Source organism: Camelus dromedarius, chromosome 18 (genome assembly GCF_036321535.1).
Source record: "Camelus dromedarius isolate mCamDro1 chromosome 18, mCamDro1.pat, whole genome shotgun sequence".
Classification (NCBI taxonomy): Eukaryota; Metazoa; Chordata; class Mammalia; order Artiodactyla; family Camelidae; genus Camelus; species Camelus dromedarius.
Window position 1 is genome coordinate 18,973,025 of NC_087453.1, and position 19,095 is coordinate 18,992,119.

A 19,095-nucleotide genomic window follows, 5' to 3' on the forward strand; every position below is an offset into this window, starting at 1 on the left:
AAAAAAAAAAAAGAAATGAAGAATACTGGTTATGGTAAATATGTATGTAAATCAGACTATCTCTTTTATATTATCTACTTTAAAATACGTACTCGTTCACAGCAACAATTATAACTATATTGTGGATTTTATAGTGTATGTAGATATAATTCACGTGACAACTAGAGCATAAAAAGGGGATGTTAATTGATTACATAACATTTTACACAGAGTGGTTCAATATTAACTCTACTTAAGTAAACTGAAAAGTTAAGGATATATATCAAAATGCCTAGAGTAACCTCTAAAACAAATGCTAAGAAGTATAGCTAAAAGCAAATAGATGAATTAAAGTGGAATTTTAAAAAATTATTCAATTAACCTGAAAAAAAAAAAAACAGGAAAGGAGGAAAAGAGCAAAACACAGATAGGATAAACAAAAAACAACAAGCAAAATAGTAGACCTAAAAGCAACTATATCAAACAATTACATTTAACGTAACTAGACTAAACATGGCAGTTAAAAGTCAAACCTGACTATATGCCATTTATAAAAGACACACTTTGAATTTAAAGACACAATTATGTTCAAAGAAAAGTGACAGAAATAGATATACCATGGATAGAGAATGCAAAAGAAAGCTGGAGTACCTGTACTAATATCAAATAAAGCAGACTTCAAGTAAAAGACTATCACCAAAGATTGATGTTCCACATTAAAAAGAAGGCAATTCATTAGGAGGACATAAAAGTTATAAATGTGTATGCACGTAACACAACTTCAAAATACATGACGCAAGACTAACAATTAAAGTGAGAAACAGATAAACCCACAATCAAGGTTAGAGATTTTTAACAGCCCTCTCTTGGCAACTGGTAGAATGAGACCAAAATAAACAAACAAAAAAAACAATGGCGATATATAGCAGAAAAACACCATCAACTACCTCGACCTAACTGACAGGTACTGAACAGATATACAACAATGGCAGAACACACAATTTTTACAAGTGCATATGGAATAGTCACCAAGACAGATCATATACTGGACCATAAAATGAGGCTCAACAAATTAAAAAAGACTGAAATCCTACAGAGTATGTTCTCTGACTACAATGGAATTATATTAGAAATCAGTAACAATAAGGTATCTATAAAAACTTCAGTACTTGGAAATGGAAACAAAACTCTCCTAAGTAACCAATGATCAACAAATAAATCATACATATTTTGAATTAGATGAAAATGAAAATACAAAATATCAAAATTTGTGGGATGTAGATAAAGCAGTGCTTAATGGGAAAACTATATATAACTTTAAATGCTCATATTGGAAAAGGAGATCTAAAATCAATGACCTAAGTTTCTAGAAACATTTAAAGAAGAAAACAATTAAAATCAAAACAGAAATCAATGACATTAAAAAAAAGACAGAGAAAATTAAAGTAAAAGGTTGGTTCTTTGGAACTATCAACAAAATTGATAAATCCTTAGCTATACTAATCAAGAAGAGAGAAGAATCACAAATTAGCAATATCAGAAATAACAAGCATATAACATTTTTTAAAAGTATATAGTATTTAAGAAATATTATTAATAAAAGTGAAAAAATCCATTTTTTTAAAATTTACAATCAAAGCAGAAGCAAAAGTATATATTAGAAGAGGATTATGTTAACTAAGTATGAACCTGCTACAGTAGAAATCTCTTGTAACTCAGCAAGGGGAGAAGCCGGTTCCGTTTTCATAGTGTTTTCTCCCATTGACTTGCAGTTCAACTCCAAGCCTGTAGGCCTCAATCCATCCCCAATGGAGTGGCAAGTTAGTGCAGATGAGACCTGGCCAGCTTCCAAAGGAGATTTCAACTGACCTAGAAGAAAAAAAAGAAAAATTGGGGAACATATACATGTTTATAATCTGAGAATCAAAAGTTCCACATAGGCTGATAAAGCCAGGATCTTTTTAGAAGAAGCCATTCATTTCACAGAATACAAGAATACATTCACAGTTTCCAGTATATATAGCAAGGGTTGTGAGCATATCAAAGAAACAAGCTAGTAAGAAATTAAAGTGAAGGGAGAATTTGCTGGAAATGTTAACACAAAGGCAGAGGCACTGGAGTGAGATGGCATCAGAAAGAGAAAAAGGAACAGGACTCTTCAAAGCACTGTATCTTCAACCCAATGTTCAGACATATATTAGCAAAACCAATCACAAATGTACACAAAAGTTTGTCTATTGAATGTTCAGTGAAGAATAATATAAGAAACACTACAGCTAATTCAGTAACTTGATTTCAAGACCATCTAAAACTTGTGTAACACAGTACACAGTGATTTAGATTGGTTCTCACTAGACAGGGATCAGGTTGGCAAGACCATTCCAGAACAGACTCTGACTCACCTTCTTCAGATTCCTTGGTACTAGATGATGTGTTTTGCAAAGGATCAGTATTAACTGTATCAACCAAATTTGATACAACCAAGTCAGGATCTAGGATCTCATGGGTCCCATTAGTGGACAGCCTGGAGGACCGTCTCCTTGATAAGTCTTTGTCAGTGTTTTCCGAGTAGTTTTTTGACTTTTCCTGGGCTATAAATCATTAAGAGAGTTGTAGTCAAGAGACCAAAAGAAATAACTTGGCTATTACAGATTTCTGGACTGGCTGTCTCTATATAGGCTTGCTTTACAGAGACTTCTGGAATATTAGTTCAATGATAAAAGGAAATACACTATTCTGGTTTATAGTTTTAAGTAAAGGCACAGTCCCTCTGTCAGGATATAATTTTCCTAATTTAAGGATTCATGGTCTGAAAATATGGGCTAAGGTCATGTCCCAATCTTGACAAATTCCATTTTGGGGCTTCCCAACATAAAAGTCTATGTACTAATTTCCCAAGTCAATAAGGTTTACAGAGCCTTAGAGCCATCACAAATTCTTTTTGGAGCCAACAAAGTAAATTTTTTTTTAATCAATAAACAGCAGTACTCTTTCAAAATTTCACTCAACATATTAAATCCATCCTATCTTAAGCCATTACATTTCCAGTGGAATCCAAATCAAATGTAGTGTATGGGTATGAAGATGAAACCACTAAATCCAACATTAATACAGCTTGTACTTTGCTATTTATATCTCTTCTAGCAAAACTCCTCTGATCCAACCACATCCCGCTTACATTAGCTCCTGTAATCAGGGACAAGCATTAGAGCCTATAAGGATAAGGGACAACATGGATATAGGGGAGCTAACCCAATTGACGTCAAGTTCTAGCCACACATACACAAACCAAAGACTCACATGAATTTTTGTCAAGCCGAGGACGTTTTAACGGGACTTCACTTCCTTTTGAAATTTTCCGTCTTCTCAATTCCAATGTTATTGGTTGCAAAGTTAGAGAGTTTGAATCCACAGCTACATGTATATAAAACCAATAAATGTATATAAAACCAATTAGTGACCAATCCTCATATTATATATAAATAAAACATATATATATATACACACATACCCTTGCAGGATAATAAGCCCTCAAAGGGCATTCTTACTTAAGCTAAAAGGGAAAAAAAAAAGTGAGATGGGCGAAAAAATACTTCCTTATAAGAAATCCTGACAATACCTTGTAGACTGACTTTCTGAATCTCTTTTTGATCTCTCCTATGACCCAGCTTTAGTCATACATTTGTCTCCTGAAACCTCTTTAAATACCCCAACATGGCTGTTTTAAAATATGAGGATGCAAGGGCTATAGAAAAGTCACTTTTTATCACCATTTAATCTTCTCATCAAAATCAGGCTTATCCAATACTCAGGAAACCTACCATATTGCCTAATTCTTAAAATGTGTACCCTGAGACTATGGCTTGATTATTTTCAACTTCTACTTGCTAAACTGGTCAGCCTGGCATTGATCCTAGTTTTGAGGGACCATAAAGAATGTCAACATTTATAATCTCTTAAAAACAGTTCCAGAAACATCTCAGGAAGCTATGCTATTTGATAGTCACTGTTTTAGGCAAGGCTGCTTATCACTAGCAAATCCAGCCCTGACACAATTTAGCAAAGCAGAAGCTAAACTCTTAGATAGTACTCACTCTTTATTTTTAAACCTAACGCTTAAGAAGCTCTCCCCCATCAGCAAAGATGAGACTACAAAAGGCAGACAGAAGGAAAAACAAAAGAAAAGAAATTGGGAAGCTTGACAGAAAAGTAGGACTGGGGATATGATGAAGGATGAAAGGAGAGAGAAGAAAGAAGAGGGAGGAAGGGAAGGAAATGGGAGGGGCAGTGGGAGGAGAGATTCATCTAAGACCAGCAGCTTCAGATCTGCCATGTCAAATGGCCAAAGGACACAGAGTTGAGCTCTGAGGAGGCAAACCCAACGAGAGTGCTAAACTCTTTTTGGCTCTTCCTGTGTTCAGTCTTCCTAATGTGCCAACATTATTTTGTTCTAAGGGTGGGAACTTGGAGGTCATACATATTGCAAATTAAATACAAACAACTCTCCCTAAATAGCTCAAATCCTGTTCCAATAAGGTCTGGTTTGTACAATCTAGAGAGCTCAAGACCACTGTGTCAAGGAACTTATTCCAAGTAATTTTTAAAGGGGATGTGAACTATAGATAGATATTGGCAAACCTTCTTCACTTTGATACCATACATAAACTGGGGCGGACCACACAGAACTTCAATGCTTCCCAAACTCTTCTTACACTAAATAAGAATCATCTGCAAAGGCTGTTAACAATTAGCACTCCCAGATTCTGCTCCAGAGATTCTGATTGGGGAGGAATGCCTCAGGCAAGTATTAACTTGGAAAACACCAGTTCTCCATGAAATCGATTCTATCTGGTGTGAAATCTTACACTTATAAAAGCAATAAACTGAAAGCCCCATTTTTTATATGAGTGACGTAATGTGGCTTCATAGGAGCAATCTGCAAACTGGAGGGCAACTACCCCCATCCACACTTTCCAGAGGGTACAAGTCATAGCATAAGTAACTAAAGGGTCTTCTGTTTCAGAACACTCAATTTCCACGTACACTCTTCGCTAAACTAAGATGAGGACACATCATATTTCTGCCAGTTCACATTTTCTACCTTTCCTTGCATAAGTGCCCTTCTCCTACTTGCACAAAAAATCCTGCTTATCACATCCTACATCTTAACATGGTACACTGCCCAGAGGTTTAAAACCCCCAGACTTTCTCAGCTGGGGTTCCTCATTTGAAAACAGAACACAGAAGTTATTTTCTCAATTCTCCCAAGAGTGGTTTATAACTAGGACCACTCTCAGTGCACAGAAGTCAATTCATTACACATCACGGATGCCTTGGGTATTAGGGTTTAATTAATTCTCTCCTGGAACCCTGCTGAGAAAGCCAGTGAATTTAGGCCAGTGCTGTCCAATATAAATATAACGAGGGCCACAAATACAAGCCACATGTGTAATTCTAAATTTTAAATTAAAGTTAAAAAAGTGAAATTAATTTTAAGAATATATTTTATTTAGCATCATTTCAACATGTAATCAACAGTAAAAAATTATTAATGGGATATTTCACATTCTTGGGGGTTTTCTTGTACTGAGTATTTGAAATCCAGTGTGTATTTTACACTTACAGTCCTTCTCAATTCAGTGTGGCCAATTTCAAGTGCTTAATGGTCACATGTGGCTAGCAGCTACCATACTGGACAGTGCAGGTCTGGGCTCTAGTTAGGCATAGGGACAATTCCAGTATGCTCAGTTCTTGAAGATGAAACCCAGTTACAACTGCTGTAAGAGGAAGTGCCTTATTTCATCTGGGAAGAAATCAATCTCCTATCTAATCTCGTATCTTAAAATTAGAACTCAGATGTAAGAAGGCTGACTACTGGGAACAAGTACTAATACATTTTTTTGAAGTAAATAAAGGTAGAGTTTGTTCCACAGAAATTAAGTCTGGTGTAGCTGTCTGGATTGATAGAACCGGCTTCGCATTTTCCATCACAATGAAACAATGAATGGGCTAATTCCACAGTTCCACAGTTTTGATGAAAATATATTCTTGCCATATTTTATATTTTAAATTTATCTTTGGCTGCTATTTAAACTTGTGAGAAAAAAACAGGTATCACTTAAAATGTGCTAGAGGATTCACAGTTCCAACATTCATGTAGAGAATATGCAAGCAAGAATGTCTGAAGGCCACTGCCAGATAATCACAGTCAGAGTGCAGTCTGGAGACCCTGGGGGCTCCTCACGCCACTCCATCAATCTAGAGAAGGAATGTGTGGTTTAGGAAGAAACTGAGGGTTTGTTTCACTCTTGGCTATTCTAGAAGCATTCCAAATCTCAACTTTTTAAAATAATTGGGTATACTTCCCTAAATCTGTATCCTCTAACCTTGACTCTTACCAATTAGCCATCTCAGCTTTTCATTTAGACTGAAAATTTCCAACCCATAACCACTCTCCAGAGGGCTCAGTTTCAAATGTACCCACACCTTCCTGGGTCCAGTGTTCTTTGTTCCCACCTCCTCCAGATGCCCACACCCACTTACTTCTCCTTTTCTCTTTCATGTCTCTCATGAAAATGAGATGTCCTGATCCCAAGTTCTGTTAAGCTTACTTAAAGTGAAATCATTTGAGTTGGCACAAGCAAAAGGCCTTAGCTTATTAGGTTTTATCATATTAGCTTAAGTATCTAGTGAGCAGTTATTTACCACTCCAGAAGCCCAGTCAAGAACATGTTTCTCAACTTGTGTTCACCCAGATATAGGCCTCCCTTAAAATTCAGCTCCACAGACATGAAATGTTTGCAGATCACAGGATGATTCAAAGTCAGTCACAAAAACAAAGGGTGGACGTACAGAAATTATAAAGAACCACAAAGGCCACAGAAGAGCACTCTAGCATTGCCCACTTGGGACACTCACCAGTAGGAGCTATGGAAGGGGGTCTGCCTCGTTTTCTTTTTGGCTCCCTCAAGTTTTCTTGTGAACTCTTCACAAGGTCATTTTCAGGTTTCTTGTCCACTTGAGCATCTCCAGAATACTCTCTGTCATTTTCTGAAATGTTCTCCTTATCTTCCTTCTCGTTCTCAGGAAGGCTCTTCTCTGACACTTTCCCCTTTTCAGAACAGATTAACTTTCCTTCTTTATCAGGCTGCTTGGGTCGCTTTTCTGTCTTTAAGGCTTTGTCCTCTTTGTCTTTCTTCACATTGACCGTGGCTTTTCTCTGCTCTTTAAACTTCTCTCGTTTATCAGGAGATGATGAAAGACTTTTGTGCTCTGTTTCTTTAGGCCTAGCATTACCCACAATATTCTAAAATGAGCAAAATAGCAATGAAATATTTTGTGGTTACTTGTAAATATAAAATCAGATGATTTTTTGTAAACTTATGAAGACAAAGAAACTAAAAGAGGACATATATCAGGTCACATAATGGAAAGCACCACTGAGAATATCCACCCATAGTCTGAGGTTTGAGAATCAGTCTTAAGTTTAAAGAAAATAACAGTCATGTTCAACGCCTTCTTAGACAATGCCATCTCCCTTATGATTAATAAGTCACCAGAAAGTAATTAAAGGGACAGACCACTACCCCAGGGACCTCTTCTGGAAAGCAATCTTTCTGACAGAGGTCTTCTTAGCAAATGCCTTCACACCCGTCCTTCTCATCCCAAGCATGACTACATTGCCCCAGGGTCTTTCAGAGGCCTGGCTCACTCTGCCAATAGATGCTGATGCCCTGTGTAGAGAACTGAAGGCTGAACAGGAAAGCTTTAAAGATACTCCAACCCAGAAACAGAGTCCTTGCTTCCCCTATTGGGTAAAAGCTGTGCCCAGTCCAACAAGCCCCCTACTGTGTTCCTGAGTCACTGAATTTGTGTCCATCAGGAGGAAGTAGTGCTTTTTTATTACTTTCCTCCAAAATTACTTTCTTTAAAATTCATCCTGAAAATCTTGTGTCCTAGTATACTGCCTCATAATAAAACCAGCCCTGAGAGCTCTGGAGTCTCCAAAACTACAATTAAGTTCATCTGTGTATGTATCTTCCTTCATATCATGTTCGTATGGGATTCGCAGCACATAGCACACACTAGGCACACAGATCTTTGCCAGAAGTAGGAAGGAGTGCCTAAATACTTAGTGAGTGAAAGTTTAATTTGTTCCATAGGGAAAAATAATAAACAAGGAGAATTCCTGTGGTTAGTGCATAAAAGGCAAAAGTTTTAAGTCCTCAAAATTTTCTGAAAGCAATGAGGCTGATAACAAGCACTCCTCAGTAATTGCTGGAGAAATATAACCAGCAACCACCAGGAAGGGGGGTTGGCAATTTGGGTCAAAAGACTTACAAATTTATACTTCTGAACTCAAATGAATTCCTAGAAATGGAATCTGCTAACAGAATAATCAGACTTGTACACCCAGGTTTGCAAATGACCAAGTTTAAATGACCCTAGGGAACTGGTTCCACAAAGTAGGGTCTATACATATTACAAAGTACTACATTGCTATTAAAAGCTGTATTCCCGTATGGTACTCAGGAACTTGGAGGAACTTTATTTTGTTAAAACAGCAAGTTATAGAAGATTAATGTATGACTCTAATTTTGAAAATAAATACATATATATATATAAATATCTTTTTTAGAAAACATAGAAATCTATACATCAAAATTTTAAGAGCAATTATATTTAGATGATACAATTTTAGCTTTTACATTCATTGTGCTTTTCTGTATTTTCCAAATTTTCTACAGCAAACGTGTATTATTTTTTAAACATGTATTATTTTTATACCTCCAAAAGAAAGCTAAATTCTTCAAATAAAGATTATCAAACCATTTAAGGTAGTACAATCCTATTAAAAAACAAACAAACAAAAAAACCACCCTTGATCTACTCTAATACTACATGAAAAAAGCTTTTAAAATTGTCTGACAGATATTTTAAGCAGTTTCGCTTTGCAAGTGGCCATTACAGGACCCTAGACTCTTAGGGTCGAAGAGAGTTGAGAAGTCATTTATTCAAACCACTATGTCCTCTCAGAAAACAAAAACCAACAGGAGCCATGAGCCTGTGCTCAAACACTTGCCAGGTCTGAGATGAGGTGAGACACTCGTAGGCAGCTGGGAACTGAGGACTGAAGCACCCACAAATCCACACAGGGTGAGATGCCCATCTCTGAGCCAAAGCACCATGAGTACGATCAGAGTAAACAGTTTAACGTTTGTTACCTGGAGCCCCAGACTTCCATTTGGGGAGGCTCTATATACAATCTGATAATTCTGTACAAGTTCTTAATACAGTCCTCTGTATTAACTCATTCCACAAACTTAATACAAAAATTGCCAAATTTAAGGCTAAAATAATGTTTTAGAGTGCTGTGTAGCACCTTAGATGCCTCACAGGCAAATAATCAAAGAGAGAACATCTTCAGGGCTAAAGTTTACAATTCTGCCAATTTTCTGAAGAGGAAAAGCAGCAAAAGGCAAAAACGTTCTTAACGCTTTCTATAATAATATCATGTATCATGATGCTTTGAAAATGCTAAACATACGTACCCAGAGTAAGTTATTAAAATTTGTGATAAGTAGAAGCATTTGATCATCGTAAGAAAAGACAACAGGTTTCAGCATTACCAAATACTGTCACATCAACAACCACACAAAGAGGTAAATAACAGTTAGTAACAGTCAGAATCTTCCCCCTTAGTTATTCATTAAGACATAAATATGAAAAAGACTAAAGGGGAAAAATCATGAAGAAAGTAGGCCTAGATGGCCTTCTAGGTGGCCAGTGTCTGTGTGCACCATATTTCCAGTATCAAAACTCAGGTCTGGTGCTCAGGCAAATACATAGATGGTGACAGGGACAACAGGAAACAACATTTTCAACCCAGGCACAGCTAGCACAAGGGATTACCAATCTACACCAAACAGTAGCTCTGTAACCACCACACCATTGTCCTGAGCTGAAGGACAAAGTGGGATCAGTAGAAAACATCTCTAGATCTCCTCAAGCACTCAGCAAGTTCCCTGTGAGGGGAAACAGCTCTAGGGGCAGGGCACAGAGAGAGAGAAAAAGGAGTAACAACCAGACACTTTGGAGAAAAGATGTTTTCTCAAAAGAGGTAACAGGTAATGATATTAAAGTACTGGTACTTCTGAAAAGAAGAATTTGCATTAAAAGCAAATGGCAGAAAGACAAATATTTACAATTTCTGAAAATTTCTGTATTGCTTTCTGGTGAAATCATGTCAGATGGAAGAAATAAAGACTTAACTATCATAAACAAATGTAACATCATTATTAGAGAAACAAAACTACAATGTTAGCATCATTGATACCACAAAGCACAAAACCACATTTCTCACCTGATCTTTGGAAAAAGCTTTGACATGAATATGTTTGACAGTTTGAACTACTCCATCATAAAATTTCACAGTGTAAGTACCTAAAATTCAAAAAGATATGATGATTTTAACTTGCAGTTTCATGAAAGCAACAAAACTTTTCCAAGCATAAACACAAGGGAGCTCCAACAAAAATAATAAACTTACAGGAATTAAAACATCATTTAAAAATCACATTCAGTCTTACTTATGTCCAAGATAATAGTATGCTTGCCTTTTTTAATCTTTATAGATCTGTTTATCTACACAGATCAAAATCCATCAAATAACTCATTTTTATGATGCTTCATTAAAATTTTAAAAATTTGTACTGAATTTAGACCAAGAACAAAGAGCAATATAATAATTAAGAATGTAAGGAAATACCAACAATAAACTATGAGAAAGAGAAATTAAGGAAACAGTCCTATTTACCATCCCATCAAAAAGAATAAGATAGGTAGGAACCTAGCTAAGGAGGTAAAAGACCTGCACTCAGAACACTGTAAGACACTGATGAAAGAAACTGAAGACAGCACAAACAGATGGAAAGATACACAGTGTTACACTGCTGATGGGAATGTAAACTGGTGCAGCCACTGTGGAAAACAGTATGAAGGTTTCTTAAAACACTAAAAACAGAACTACTAAATGACCCAGCAATTCCACTCCTGGATATATATCTGAAAAAAAAAAAGAAAAAAAAAACACCAAAAAACAAGAACACCTAATTCAAAAAGATATATGTATCCCAATGTTCATAGCACCATTATTTACAATTACCAACATATAGAAGCAACCTAAGTGTCCATCAACAGATGAATGTATTAAAAAGATGTGGTATATACATATATAATGGAATACTATTCTCCCATAAAAAGAATGAAATTTTGCAGCAACATGGATGGACTTGGAGGGCATTATGCTAAATGAAGTAAGTCCGACAGAGAGACAAATACTATATGAGATCACTTATATGTGGAATCTAAAGAATATAACAAACTAGAGAATATAACAAAAAAAGAAACAGACTCACAGATATAGAGAACAAACTACTGGTTACCAGTGGGGAGAGGGGCAATACAAGGGTAGGGGATTAAGAGATACAAACAATTATGTATAAAATAAGCTACCAGGATATATTATACAACACAGGGAATATAGCCAATATTTTATAATAACTATGAAGTATATAACCTTTAAAAATTGTGAATCACTATATTGTACACCTGTAACTTACCTGTACTGTACCTCACCTATACTTCAATTTTTAAAAAAAGAATGTAAGGAAAATACAGATTTACTTATTGCTTGGTGAATTATCTATTTTCTGGGCTTAGGGGTAGTAATATCTTTTAAACTTTGAAAGAAATATGACCATCTGCTAAAGGTATTATGTTTTTAGAAGTCACATTAATCTCAAAATCCATATAAATTACCTCCATGTTACAATATTTAAAAATAGAGACTAGGCCAAAGCACTAAATGGTGTCTGCTATGTTGTCAGTTTTATTCCATTCTTTTTTAAAAGTTCAACAAAAATCACTCTGCTAAAAAAACTGAAGCTGGAAATCCAAATAATTTCATCTTCCCAAATAAGATATTCAACTACAGAAGTTCTCATTAGTTGCACCCAAACCAACAACCTCAAACTTTTGCATCTTAGAACCCACCCGTGTATGTCTGTCTCTCTCTCCCTCTCCTTCTTTCCCTCCGTCTCCCTCTCCCCTCCTTTTTACCCCCTAGGGATTTAAAAACAAAACAAACAAACAAACAAAAAAAAACCCACCAGAGTTAATCTTGTCGAGATTACCAGTGAACCACTGTTAAACATAGTCCAGTTTTCAGGACCAACTCCCACTCAACACAGAAGGGAAAAAATAAATCCGAAGGGTTGGGGCAGAAGAATGTAACAAGGAAGTTAAGATCTTCTGGCTGGTTACTTCCTTCTCATACATTCTCTCCTGACTCCACCTCACGCCACCTCTCCTCCAGTCCTAAACAGGGCCCTGTCAATGGCTAGCCATCTCTGTTGAAAGCCTCCCCGTTTAGTGTTCAAAGTCCAATGCAATCTGAGCCCAGTTATTTTCCAAACTTTATTTTGAATCACCAGCATACAATACCCACCCACTCAAAGTGACTAGCTACTTACCACCCACTGAAACTGCCTTGTGACATTTCCACTCCACATCTTTATCAAAGTGCTTCCCTGCCTGGAATGTGCCACTCATTGATCCTTAAGCACTTAGCTCAAATGATCACAATGGTTCTGTAAAAAGCTTCCTGACTTCTTAGCTACTGGAGATTTCTCACTGCTCCGAACTTTCAGACTCCTTTGGAACCTGGCCTGCAGAGCCGCCCACTTAGGTGCCTTCATATAAAAAGCAGATGCCAAATCGAAGGCAAGCTCTCCAAGGCCAGAGACCACATCTTACACCAGTTTCTCTCACACAGCACCTGGCTCACTGTAGACGAGTGTTTCTCAAAGTGTGGTCCCCAGACCAGCAGCATCAACAACCCTTGTGAACTTGTCGGAAATGCAAGTTATCAGCCCCACCCCTGATATACTGAATCAAAAATCCTGGGAGTGCAACACAGAAATGTATGTTTTTGGTGCATACTAAGTCTGAGAACCACTGTCATAAACAATTAGTAATTATCTACTGATTTTTATTCCTGGTAAATATAAAATAAAAGTGATTGTTTCAAGGATCACCAACACAGAAACAACATGGCTAGCAAACAAGATAGATATAAGGATATATAGTTGGTTATATGTATACCTAATCATATATATAGTTGGTTGGTTGGTTAAAACAAGCAATGAGATGACAGGCTATGATAAAGGATTCTACATAAGGCAAATAAGTCAGCAACAACTCATGAGAACTTACAACAAAGGCCTAGGTTCCTGCCTTCCTGCCTCTATTGTGAGGGTGTTGTCAAGCAAAGGAGCAATGATAAGCAAGGCTGTGGCACTCTAAACAAACCCTTTCCAAGCAACCATGGCAAGCACTAGCCAGCCTGAAGTTGGGGGCGGGGCTGGGGCCGGGGACATTAGGAACTCATTTCTCAAGAAATCTTAAATATTAAGTGTGCCAACACGCCACCCAAGCCTATACTTTCAACTATTTTATTAACAAAGTTTGGCACCAGTTGTATCAAAATGAAAACTGTCTATTTTTACAGACATTTCAAACATCCAGAAGGACAACATAAAAAATGCTATCCAACAGTCCAACATTTTCAGCTACTTGAAGACAATCTGAAGCTAACTCCTGATGGCAGGCTCAAAAAGGATGCCTTAGATGAAAGGATGTGCCCCAAGTTACATATAAGTCTAAAACAGAGCTAGAATCACAACCCAAACCTGTCTGCTAACCTCTAATTCTCCTCCCACCACCCCACACTGCCTATTCTCCAAGTCCCTCAACCCAAGTTCCAAACCACTGACCCAGAGCACCACTGGCCACTGTGAAATGATCCAAACTGTGGCCAAAGGTGCTCAGGAACCACTGTCCTCAGATAACAACATCCCAGCCCTGACCCTCTTTACTTCCAAAAAACTACAAGGGATTATCTTGAAACTTTCTCCCGCGATCATGCACACAGCCTGATTTAGGCTTCAATAAATCAGAGGGAACAAAACAACACATCCCAAAGGCAACAGCGGCCTAGACCCAAATCTACTTTACTGGTTTCATGTATAACTAAAAGATCATCTTCCCACAGAATTCTCCCATGGGTGGCTGGCAATAGAGTTCTCTTATGGCCACAAAAATACATCTAACAAAAAACATATTTAATGATAGAATTCAAAATAAGAGCATTCCTGACACAAAGGCCACCTGCCTCAGGCTCCCTTAAGTAGCTCCTATCTTTACCAGATAAAACAAAGCTTCCTGGCCTTACTCCTCTGGGGGTTAAGAACTCAGCATATCAAATAACCTTAGGGAAATCAGCAGAAGGGATGTAAGAACAAAACTAGAGATGCTAGTAAGATCATCTCCTCCAGGACCAAGGAAATAGGGATACACTGGTGACTTGGATAGGACAGATTTCTGTTGCTCCTGCAATCTATCATAACTGTGACTCTAGGGCCCTTCTGCTATCTTGTTCATTCTCCAGGAGTCAGAGAATTCCATAATACCATGGATAGAGACTCAAGTTTTCAAACATGGTTTCTCAAAGTCCTGAGGTTCTCATAGATGTACCTCAGGGGGTGGGCAGAGGGATGGGATAAGCAAGCACACGTTTGCAGGCAAAGCTTCCCCTCCCACTAAGTCTTTTTTTCTTAGCAATTTTACATAACAGGCTTAAGTTCTGTGGCCAACAATTTCCAAAAATACTCATCTATTCCAATTCCTTCTTCAATTTCTAACTGCTCAAATGAGTCCAGAGCAAGAAGAGTGAACTGCCTATAATCATCAAGCAGGAACTGGGACAAAGCCTGTCTCCAATCAGGGCTCTCAAGACACCACTAGACTCAGAAAGTACAGACCATCTACACCCACCCTACCATATCAGGTGCATACTCTCCACTCCCCCTCCCCCACCGCCACCCCTCCATGAGCACCTAGACCTGACAACTCCTGCTGTTTTAGGAAAACCCTGCTCCAGAGAAGCAAGCTGGTACTATGGGTACTCCAGTTTCAGGAACTTTGGAGCCCTTACAGACCCATTTAAATCTGAGCACTAACATTTATGTATGTGCTCTGTAACCTCAAGCAGTTTCTCCTGTGAGCTTAGTTCCTCATCTGTAAAATGAGGATAGCGTTGCCGGCAACAACCTTTCCCTATTTGCGTGAAGACTAAATGAGATCAGATATGGAAATCGTTTAGCAAACAGACTATCACAGAGCAAGGGATCAATAAGTGGTTCTAATTATCATCATCCACCAAGTCACTTTAAAAGGGAACTCCATCTTTCACATAGAAGATTAAGAGCTGAGCTAGCACCTGCATATATGGGCCTAAACTGTCCTTTTATCTCTATTCAAAGCTACTCACGTAGTCCCAGCCTCCCCAAATTTCAAATGTAGGATCACTTATAGCCATGAAGAAAACAAAAAATAGTAACTGCTTCAACCAGAGACCCTAGAAATAAGACCATTTCCATAGAACCTCCCAGTAAAAATGCAGACTTTAAGCACTGAACAAAGAGACTGAACTGGGGCACAAGGGTGGCATATGACCTAAGAATATGCATAATTTTAAGGACGAGGGACCTGATTATGGAAGAGGGCCTAAGCACTCAAGTTAAAGAACCACAGATCAACAGGAAGGAACGATTCCTCATTTTGTTGTAAATATGAACATACTTTCAGTTTCCCCCAGAGAGGATGCCTTGCAGAGCAGGGGACACAAAGCCCTGACAGACAAGTGACTCTGACATCCCCAGTGTAAAAGAGGAGAACTGAGCAGCCCCAGCAAAGAGCTGAGGTCAACTTACCAGAGAAGGCTTCCAAACAAAGATTCCCTGGAAGCAGAATCCCTTTGACTCCAACACAGACCAAGGCTCTAACAAGGCTACCAGGTGTGGTTGCCTTCAAGCAAACTGATGCTTAATTGCCATTGCCAAAGAACCATTCCAGGTGAAAAGGGCTAAATAACATGGCACTGATTTCCCCAGTTGGCAAGTGCTAAATAACTCTCTTAGGAAACTCTAAAAGTTGCTGTTTAGTTGTGATTCAATCATGCCAGATTCCCATCCAGCGGCCAGTGCTTTCCACTCTGGCTAGAACCCCCACCCACCAGCCTGCTCAGTCAATGCTCAGCCTCAGCAAAACCACCAAGGAAGTTAAGAGTGGCAGAAAAATCAGACCAAGCCTTCCCAAGATGAGCCTACAGAGAGTGGCTTCACTATATCCCCAGCCTCCTCCCAGCAGCACCAACAAGAAGTATAACTTTTACAGAAAATAAAGGGGGCGCCTTTCCTGCAGAGGTCTTCCTTGTAGCACCCTTAAGCTGTGAGGGCCTCTGCTACACATGCTCAGAGCAGAAAATACCATGGCAAGGATGAAAAGAGAGTCTAGCATTGTCCCTCCCAATCTGCAATTACTAGAATAAATCATAAACTAGAAACTCTGCCAGCTCCCCTGGATTAAATCTAACCCAAAGGCAACACCTAAGAGTCATTATTTCACCTCAAAATCAGGCACAGATCTGAGCTCCCACAAAGGCTAGCTTTCCTTCATAATCCACGATGTAGTAATAATGTCACCCAGCTAGTTCCATTACCTTTCAGGATTTTCTCTACCCCATGTCCTTTCTCTCCTTCCCCTTCCAATTAGTCTCAAGAACCAGTAAGGATAGCATAATATAGGACTTCAGACCCAAGAACTCTGGGGAAATCAGGTTTTTTAAAAAATATTCACTCATTTTCAATGTCCTCCAGTTAACTAAAATTGACTGAACAGAATGTGAAGCTTATAGAACTAATACATTAGAGTGGCAAATGACCACTGCAGGAACAATCATTACCTCGTGACTCTCCCTCCAATAATTTTAGCTAATAGAGGAAATAAACTGAAAAGATATTTTAAAACAACTTGCAAAGCTCTGATTGCCCAAGTTTAAAAACCATTTAATAACCTTAATTAACTATGGCCAATAATGCGGCCAATGACTTTTAGTCCTTAAATGATTATTTCAAAAGATTTCAGACCCAACCGACACAAAAACTCCAATAATTGCAGGGAAGGATCCCTCCCCCACTCTCTCCTTATGATTTGTCTGCCCCAGCCATATCTTCTCCTGGTTGCCCTATCTCAACATCTACTTCATTCTGACTTGAATTAGCTCTTCTTAATTTTTTAAATCTATGATCCCAAGGCCTGGGCTCTACAGATATTAGATGCAAACAACAGGTTCCTAAGCCTTAACTGTTTCCACCAAGACCCTACCCCCACCCCTCTATGAGACCACTCCCAGGGCTCCCCAAACCCTTCCTCAATCTGCCTCTCCTTTGCCACTCCCTTATCTAATCCACTTCACCTCATTTCTGTCCTCTATGTGACTCTGGGATATCACTGGAACAAAAAAGAAATGTTGGAGGGAGGATACAGCGCAAGTAGTAGAGTGCATGCTCAGCAAGCACAAGGTCCTGGGTTCAATTCCCAGTACCTCCATTAAAAAATAAATAAATAATTGACCCTGAATCTAGGCCAGCACCTTGCTGGCTTAAAAAAGAGTCTTAAAAAAAAAAAAAGAAAGAAATGTTGCTTCCTTTCTGCTACCTCCTTTATCTACAGTTACCCATTTTATTACCCACAACTCTAATTTGCTCTAAAGGGCCACCATTTCCCCCAAGGGAGCACAGCTCCAATGGATATATTCAGGGGAAAACATCAGCAAAAATCACCCTAACAGACTTTCAGGAACACATCTATGTACACTAAGAAACAACTATACTTCATATCATGTAATTTAAATCTAGTAAGAGCAGAAAAAATTACTAATCTTGAAAATAAGATTCTGAAAAAAAAATTACACTTTTTTTGTGACTTCTTTTTTGAGGTATAGTTGCTTTACAATATTATATTAGTTTCAAGTGTACAACATAGTAATTCAAAATTTTTATAAATTATACTCCATTTAAGGTTATAAAACATTTGCTGTATTCCTCGTGCTATACAATAGATCTCTGTAGCTTTTTTTCCTGTAAGTTTGACTTTATTTTCCCCATTTCAGTGAGATCATACAGTCCTCATTTTAATAAAAAATGGATCTGTAAATTGTATTTAATGAGTGTTTGATATAATAAACTGCATCTTTTACTAAAAGAATTTGAAGTTTAGCAATATGTAAGCTTTCCTTTAAAATAAATTTTCAGGTTAATGTGATACATATGAAAAGTAATAAAAAGGATTAAGTAATAAAAAGGATTTTATTTTGAACACAGGCTTATAAAAGTAACTTAGGGAAACAAGGAACTATCCAAAAAGACTTAATCAATCATGAACAGGAGGATCAGTAACTGCTTAGACAACTTAGAAAATATAACCCTGCTTTAGGGGCCTGCAGAAAAAGAACTGTGATTTCAGGATAACATACATCTGTTAACCCACACTGGTCTAACAGCTGGCTGGACTGGGGGTGGGGTGCATGTAACAACAGAGAAACTAAAATTTCTGCTATATGCAAATGTATGTTCATTTTTGACCATTTCAACCCACACTCAGACAAAACTTCCTGGTCACTCCAAGGTCTAGCATTTAGCAGAGTGCTGAGTAAACAGTTGAATAACTTTGCTGAATGAAAAGTCAATATTCACCCCTAACAGTGGTACTAAGCAGTCTGTTTGCCCTAAACATTCACTGCAGAGATCATGGACATACCATAAACATCTTGGCGGAAAATGCTTAAAAAAAAAAAAGGTATCACTTGAACCCTGAGTCTGTTCTCTGAGTGTCAGGATGCTGACCACACGTATTACCTTCATAACCCTCCTCTTGCCTTTGTATTAGCAAAATGAACCTCTTTAGGTCATGTTCCCTGTCCTGACCCCTCACATGTTCTAAACTCTGGCAAAAGCATCCCAACCCAGTTCTCTAAATCCCAGTTCCTCAATTTCAACTAGCAACTCTGATGTTACAGATCACTCTCAATCACCTTGCATTTACAAAGAACATTTTTAAGAAATGTTTGTAGTCAGCTTCATTTCAAGGCTGATCACAAATACCTAAAAGGAACATTAGGAGTTTATTTCATCAATTATTAGGAACCCCTAGACA

The 19,095-nt window shown here is 37.9% G+C and overlaps 1 protein-coding gene across 8 annotated transcripts in view; it reads right to left on the bottom strand.

Annotated features, from left to right (window-relative positions):
- Window positions 1–19,095, bottom strand: part of PHF20 (PHD finger protein 20) — a 113,529-nt gene that overhangs the window by 51,022 nt on the left and 43,412 nt on the right. For 6 of the 8 annotated variants that reach the window (XR_004130932.2, XM_064475722.1, XM_064475724.1 and 3 more), the window contains exons 5-9: window positions 10,343–10,422; window positions 6,898–7,285; window positions 3,280–3,393; window positions 2,382–2,570; window positions 1,669–1,848 (exon numbers count right to left, since the gene is read on the bottom strand). Coding sequence is in view for 7 of the 8 variants with exons in the window: in XM_064475722.1 (XP_064331792.1) it covers window positions 1,669–1,848; window positions 2,382–2,570; window positions 3,280–3,393; window positions 6,898–7,285; window positions 10,343–10,422 (951 nt within the window). In the remaining variant the exon portion in view is untranslated. The remainder of the gene's footprint in view (window positions 1–1,668; window positions 1,849–2,381; window positions 2,571–3,279; window positions 3,394–6,897; window positions 7,286–10,342; window positions 10,423–19,095) is intronic. The other 2 variants (XM_031433902.2, XM_031433903.2) reach the window with 2 other exon arrangements.